This window comes from Cibotium barometz, chromosome 29, assembly GCF_041138505.1.
Source record: "Cibotium barometz isolate CiBa-2024 chromosome 29, ASM4113850v1, whole genome shotgun sequence".
Taxonomy (NCBI): domain Eukaryota; kingdom Viridiplantae; phylum Streptophyta; class Polypodiopsida; order Cyatheales; family Cibotiaceae; genus Cibotium; species Cibotium barometz.
In genome coordinates this window covers 50206880-50214585 of record NC_141074.1, presented here as the reverse complement: position 1 = coordinate 50214585, position 7706 = coordinate 50206880, and the positions used below count along the sequence as shown (strand labels likewise).

Sequence of the window (7706 nt, the reverse complement as noted above, 5' to 3'; positions counted from 1 at the left end):
TTTACTATATGGTAGCAACCTTAGGTGAGGAAGTACTATTTGGGTGGCATTTTCAACATATTATTATGGCCAAAACTAGGGTTGATGCCTTTCAATAGTAAAACTCTCTAAATCTCACCCAAGAAAACATTGATCCCATTGCATCTCACATGAAGAGTGTCGAGGTCACGTCGATATGGCACTTCACATTCAAATGCTTCTAATAGGAAGGCTTTGGCAACATGCTTTTTATGTGAGAAAAGGACATCCACTTTTGCCATCTCCACAACATCCATAGCCACCACTAACACAAGTGTCAAGCTTTGACCAAATGAACATCTTATGGTGAAGATAAATGTTTGCAAGTAGGTTTCATAACTCCATATCTCCACCCCACCACATAACTCTTAGGAATTTTATCACTTAACACACACCTTTGCTTGTGGTCACAACATAATACATAATAAGTATAAGATGTTATCTATCCACATCATTAGATAGTTGTAGCTCACAAGCACGTAGAAAAGCTCACTCCTCTTGCCTCAACCCCTCTTTTCGACATTTCTTTCCTTGGTTGAGACACAAAGATTATGTGAAGGCACCATCATGTCGATTTAGACCCTCCCATTGGTTGTGATAATGTTGCACTTCTAGTCGAATGGCAACAACCAAAGGTCTGATAGCCCACAATAACAAAAAGTTAAATGTAAATCTCGCTTAAGTACATATCACTAAGTTGCTTGTGACCCATGAATGCTAACCATTACTACGATAGACGACGAGCCATATTAGGAACACCATTACCATGAAAGGGCCATATTCAAAACACCACTACCATGGAAGAAAGGAACATTTCCAATTGGGAACCTAATGTTTTTCTCTCAAAACCCCAAAATATGCATAAAAGCTCATCTTTGAACTTTTCTCTATATATATTATCTAAAGGGAGAGTTTCACGAAGCTATCACCTAGCAAGAATTTGGAGGTTCGGGACGTAGTTTGGAGGTCCAAGGAGGGGTAGAATTGGAAAAATATCAAGCTGGGAATTATATAAGTGCGAAACACGGGTCAGCCCTCTAGTCTACTTAAGAATCTTGGTTCTTGCTTGGCAAGTGGAGTGCAGTAAGGGTGGATTCGAGAGGTGCGGGGACTCGGGAGTAGAAGGCTGATTTGCCATATGCTTACATGGCATGCCAAGCTTTTTGTCAGAAAATAGCATTTCCCCCCAACCCTTTTTTTTTTGGGTGCACTAAAAGCCACGATGTTAGGGGGCGTTCTTTGATTGGCAACAACAACTATGACCAGATGTGAGGAATCTTGCATTTTGGGCCACACGTTACAAATAACATTTGCTTTTTGCCTTATGGGTAGAACCTTAATTTAAAAACGAAAATGTTTAAATTGAAACGTGTTATGATGACGCTTCAGGAGACTGCCAGCGTGGAGTGTGCGTCGTACGTGGCGCGGCTTACCCAGCAGGAGAAGGGCGCGGGTCCGCGCCGTCCTCTCCCCTAAAACCCCTCTTTCACCCTATCCTCTCTTTTCCTTCTTTTAACACTTGCCCCTGTCTACAGCGTGGGTGTATCTCCCCTTCGCCTCCTTTCTCTTTGATGTGCTCTCCTGTCTCCATGATGCGTATTTAAAACGGCTCCGCCCCCCTGCGCCCAGCCATGCAGACACTGCCGCCCATTAGCCCGCTCGCAGCTCGTCTGCTGCTGCTCTGCAGCTGCTTATTGAGCTTAATCAGGGCTTCTGTAGGTGAGAGCGCCGTTCTTTGGTTCAAGTTTGCTATGTTTGCTCAGATTCGTGCGTGATGGTCTTTAACCTGTGTTTTTCTGCAGGCGGATTCGTTGGTGTCAATTATGGCACGCAGTTCTCGGCGGCGCCGTCGCCGCAGCAGGTGGTGGACCTCCTGAGACAGCAGTCGATCAGCAACGTTCGCCTCTACGACGCCAACGCATCCGTGCTGCAGGCGTTGGCGCACACGGGCATCCAAGTGATGGTCACTGTGCCGAACACGCAGCTGCTGAGCGTGGGGGAATCCAACGCCAGCGCCGCCAACTGGGTCAAGACAAATGTCCTGGCATACCTGCCCAACACCAACATCACGGCCATCTGCGTAGGCACCCAGGTTCTGACGTCTGATCCCAACGCCGCCCTTGTCTTAGTACCGGCTATGAAATTCCTCCGCTCCGCCCTTCTTGCCTCCAATCTCTCTGCCAACATCAAAATCTCTACCTCACACGACCCCTCCATTATTCTAGACTCTTTTCCCCCTTCGCAAGCCCACTTCAACAAGAGCTGGACCTCCGTCCTCCAGCCCATGCTCGATTTCATCTCTTCTACCGGCTCCTTCTTCATGCTCAACATCTACTCCTACGACATCTACAAGTCCAGCAACGGAGTCATCCTCCTAGATTACGCACTCCTTAACCCCATCACCCCCGGCGACGTCGTGACGGACTCCAACACCCTCTACCAGTACCGGAATCTCTTCGATGCCGTTCTCGACGCTGCTTTCTTCGCCCTCGCCCAGCTCAACCACAGCGAGATCCCCATTGTCGTGTCGGAGTCCGGCTGGCCTTCTGCCGGAGACCAGACGGACACCGATGCCACGGACGACAACGCGTCTATTTACAACAGCAACTTGATCGCCCACATCCTGAACGGCACGGGGACGCCCAAGAGGCCCAAGGCCACCATCAACACATACATTTTCGAGCTTTTCAATGAAGATCTAATGGTGGGTTCGGCCACCGAGAGGAATTATGGGCTCTTTAATGCGTCCACTCTGACGCCCGTCTATCTGCTACGCTTGAGCAATTCGGGGCCGCTGCTGGCCAACGACACCACCACTCAGCTCTACTGTGTTGCGAAATCGGGCGCCGATTCGGATGCCCTGCAGATTGCCCTCGACTGGGCATGTGGAATCGGGCGGGCGAACTGCTCCGCCATCCAGCCTGGGCAGCTCTGCTACGAGCCGGACACAGTGCAGTCGCATGCCTCCTTTGCTTTCGACAGTTATTACCAAGATAACAACAGGGTCGATGGGAGCTGCGATTTCAATGGGGTAGCTACAGTCTCAACCACTAATCCCAGTAAGAAGGCTGATTAATCTTTTCTTGTCTCTTAATTTTAAGGCTACATTGTATGAACTCGTTGAATTAGCCGCTTTAGAAATGTTGTTTGGCATCATAGTGAATTCACATGGTGTATTGCAGTGAAGCATTCAAAACACGGAAGGGGTCTTGACTGTAATGTTTTGCTTGTGATCAAACAGGTACTGGTGTTTGCGTCTACCCAGGAAGGTATGTCAGGCTCGGCCTTATTCGCCCCTGGAAATTAGTATGTGGGCATATTTGGCCCTCGGAATTAACGTAATGCTAGGGTTTTAATAGACCTCAGAATTTGCATTTCATGATGTATGAATTCTCTTTCCTAAGCTGCTACAGTAATAATTATTTGTCCTAAGTTGGGGGTTTCCATGTTTCAGCGCCAACAGCACTTCCAACGTAACTCTAAATGGCACCACGAACTCCACGTTGGACAATGGCAACTCCACCAACACAACCTCCTCAGTGAATCACAATGCGCCAATATCTTACTTGCATATTGTCTTCACTTTGGCATCGCTTTTCCTTGTATTGGGCATCACAGCTCAATTTTGAATGCGGGCGAGCGACACAAAAAATCGACATATTTTTTTGGGCTGTCCAAAGCACAAGAAGAAGATCTGCACGGGACACATTTCTTTTCTTTTCTTTTTCCCCCTCTTTTTCTTCTATTTTTTTTTGGGCGGGAGGGGGATGCCGTCTGCATCGTTGATGTATCTCTCTTTGTGTATGATTTTTTTTTGGTGTAATCATGATGCATTATGAGTGGAAAAAAGAGCGCCCGATTTGGGTCCCTGTAACAGTGTTTTGTAAAGTTCAGCGAGGTTCACACCGTGTCCACCTTTGCAAAGAAAGAAAAAAAAAAGTGCTTTATTGGTTGGGCTGTGTTGTATTTCGAAATTAACGCTTAACTTGTGTTTAATTAATGCCTTAATTCTTGTTAAGTAATTGCTTAGCTTGCATTAAATCACTGCCTGGAATTTAAAAAAACGGTCTCGATTCTCTCTTGTAAAGTTTGAAGCAGGGGAATATTTTGGGTGCTCCAATTATTTATTTATATTCGATGGCGATTATTATTAAATGCATGCACTGCAAAATACAAGCTGGGGTCCTCCTTAAAAGACTCAAGGTGAGAAAAAAATGCTTGGTTTTCTTTTTTCACGGAAGAGAACAGCTGCCGTTCTTTAATTGAGCCTTTTTTTTGAGATTAAAAAAAGGGAATTTTTTTAGGCCTCAAAAAGTGTTCAAACTGCTCTAAGAGCCCGGACGCGCTCTCATCTGGCCTTGTTGCTTTTTGGGAAAGCGCGCCGTCTGGAAGTCTCCCTGCCACCTTCCTCGACTGTGCACAGCCTTCCCGAATTCCACGACCTTTTCACCTAAATGATTAAATTACTCTCCCCCCCCCCCAAAAAATGTGGGGACCTTGAAAAGGAAGTGGCATCTTTGATAACATTATTATCATGCCAAACCTTTTTTTTAAAAAATGTCCATGATCTTTGTGCAATAACATTATGATGTATTGATATGTTTCACACAGGGTTGAAATTTGCAACCCTACTCTTGGAGTTCAAAATTGAAGACCTTCAAGGTACCTTGGCCTCAAGCAAAAAAACCTATAAGGTTGTTTCACTTTGTCGCTCTCCTTTTTGTCTTTTCTAATCTATGTTACACAATTGCCTCGAGGAAAATCTGATTGTGTTAGGCACGTGAGCTGAGCTGAAACCGAGGGATGCATCGCTCATTGAAAAATTAAAACCTTAATCTGTCGGTAGGGAGATCATTGAGAAAAACACTCCGCGCACAAGCTTGGCCAAGGCAAATCTCCCACAAAATGTGGTATTACCATTTCCCTTAAAACGTAGAAAGTGGGGGTTGGGGGGGGGGGGGGGGGGGGGGAGTGTGTAAAGGCCCTCCCTCTCCATGAGCTTGGGTAGGGTTTCCTTGAAGAAGTTGGGAGGAAATGTAGTTTATGATGTGTAAAGACCCTAAATGTGCACCAAATCGCAAGTGTCATGGAAAGTTTTTTTTTAAGAACATTACATTAAATCGTATTTTATATGGATTGAAGATTGAAGAGGAGATTGACAAATTTTAAGCATGAATAATTTGTTTGTTGTACTTAGAATAAATTTGAACTATTTCTTGTCGATGTGAAAATGATATTTTTCAAAAGTCGAAGAGGTTGTAGGGTACAAGGAACCTATCTTTTTCCAAGCCTTGGCACTGATGCTTGGTGTGACAAAGGTGCATTTGCCAACTTTCTTAAACATGCATTGCGGGTCCATTTAGATATGTGGGTCTTTAAATGAAGGGGTGCTAGAATGCATTCAATGTCATGCTAGACCCTCCAATAGAGGGAAATTGCTTCTATAGGAAAAGTAGAGGGAGATTACTTCTATAGGAAAAGTGAGAAATGATAATTTAGACAAACCTATAGGAAAAGTGAGAAATGATAATTTAGGCAAAGGGATGATGTGTTAGCAAGTGTTGCTTCTCTTCAATTCAATTCTTTCCTCACACCTATTATAGTCTATTTTTTGATTAAAATTATAGAGAATTAGCCAAGGATTATCTTAGACCTAATTTTCAGGAATGAATTTTCATACATTTTTAGTTATAAGATCGGCATTAAATACACATCCACATAATTTAAAATTGGAATAAGCAATGCATCTATCCTTTTGGCTTTGCCTATAAAGCAAGATGTCCCCAAGCAAGATGTCCCCAAGCAATCTTCTTAAAAATAATGAGAACTACTTTGCAAGTACATTGCGATGAAAATGAAAGAAATGGAGAAAAATGAGAGCACAAAACATTTTTGTTGACCTTGATCTCATTTGGAGGCATCCATAATTTTTGCATAGCTTGTTATATAGGTAGTGAGTCCACATCATGTTGTGAAATAGAATTTTGTGTGTTTGCACTCACTACCTACAAATTTAAGAGTTGAAGATTTCAAATTCCAAAAATTTGAGAGGCTTTGGTCTTTCAATTTATTTAGTATTACTAAGGAATAGCTTTGAGAGCTGAAGATTTCCAAAATTTAAGAGTTGAAGATTTCAAAATTTGTAAATTTTGAGAGACTTTGGTTATGAATACTTACAATTTATTTAGAATACCACAGAGATAATAAAAATGGACCTGGAAGGCATAGCACCCAAACTAGAACGCCAACTCGGAGTACCAATCATAGTGGCGTGGGCCAACGGATTGGATTACGCCTTTACTCAAGGAGAGGATACTGTATTGGCTGCCACGACACACTGATGTCCCGAATACGATCGTTATGCAACGAAGGAATGACTTTGATTCATAGAGATGAGGATACTTTTAGAAATATTCACCATTTGGATGCAAACTCAACACAGGCCAGGTAACCTAACTCTTTAAGATGGTTGAGAAATGTGAACGTATGTAAACCTAAGAATAAATAATAACACATCTGTGGAAAAACAACCCGACAATAGGGTGCGAGCCTCAAAAATTGAGGTCATGGGTTTTGAACTTATCCCTCCCCCACTCCACGAAAGGGTACGGAAAAAAAGGTGTGGGTATAAATCAAGGGGAGAAAAAGAAAGAACAATAATACGAAAGTAATAGTTGCATTAGAAAAAGAAGGTAGCATTTAATGCTCTTTTTCAATTGGATAGTCACTGCTATAGTTGCTTTTTGACAGGCGAGTCACGCTTGGTTTTTAGCATTTTGGACATAAAATACTTATAAATTTTTAAAATGCCCATAAAAAATTATACTAAAATACAAAAAAACTTGCTATATTTCACCAAACCTGTCAATTTTGAAGGGAAATGATGCCCATAAAAAATCAAGCTTTGTTGCTGTCTTGCTTGAAAGTGATATTCTTAGCAAGTCTTGTAGGGCACTAGCGGGATTGGAATTGAGCTTTAATGAGGATCACCTAATTGTGTAGACTATGTTAGTCTGTGTGGGACATTGTTGTAACTTGATGGTAGATGTTGTTGAGGTTTAGTTGATGTACGATAGCAATGATCAGTGCCAAAAATAAACTTTTTCTCTAGCGAGTGAAAAAAAGGACGGCCTTCAAGCTGAATCGATTTTTATTGAAAGAATACATAAGTTCGTTGGTTTTATAACTAAAACTTCAAAATTTCGATTCTTTTAATTCAAGGCTACAAAGAATTACAATAGGTTTCTCTCAATTTGAGTCATGAAAATTACATTAAAGGACGGTTTTTTTTTCTTGATACTGGCGATGATGAGGCGGTATCAAGCAAGCTTTTCGTTTGGTTAAATCTCAATTATTATATATATTGATACAAAGCTCACCTTTATCTCTTCATTTAAAAAATGTGACATATATATTAATACAAAGCTCACCTTGGAGAGAGGGAGAGAAAGAGGGAGTATTTGCATCATGGATGATGGTTCCAAAAAAAGGTCAATGAAATGAAAATTTTACGATTCCAAGGGGGGGGGGGGGGGGGGGGGGGGGGGGGGGGGGGGAGGCACATTTTTACGTGCGAGATACGCTATCGATGCGGGAGTGTACAAAATTCAAATGCAAAAACTGAGCGAGCTTTGATGAGAAGTGAATGATGGTGTCCAGTAGCGGTGCGTCGATTTCCTCGCCTAATC

The 7706-nt window shown here is 42.6% G+C and overlaps 1 protein-coding gene across 1 annotated transcript; it reads left to right on the top strand.

Annotated features, from left to right (window-relative positions):
• The first annotated feature begins 1511 nt into the window (after window positions 1-1511).
• LOC147622316 (glucan endo-1,3-beta-glucosidase 3-like) lies at window positions 1512-3869 on the top strand. The gene is made up of 4 exons (XM_086823417.1): window positions 1512-1737; window positions 1821-3077; window positions 3260-3287; window positions 3473-3869. Exons 1-4 carry the CDS (start codon window positions 1650-1652, stop codon window positions 3645-3647), a joined length of 1548 nt encoding a protein of 515 aa, XP_086679543.1. The 5' UTR covers window positions 1512-1649; the 3' UTR covers window positions 3648-3869.
• The last annotated feature ends 3837 nt before the right edge of the window (window positions 3870-7706 follow it).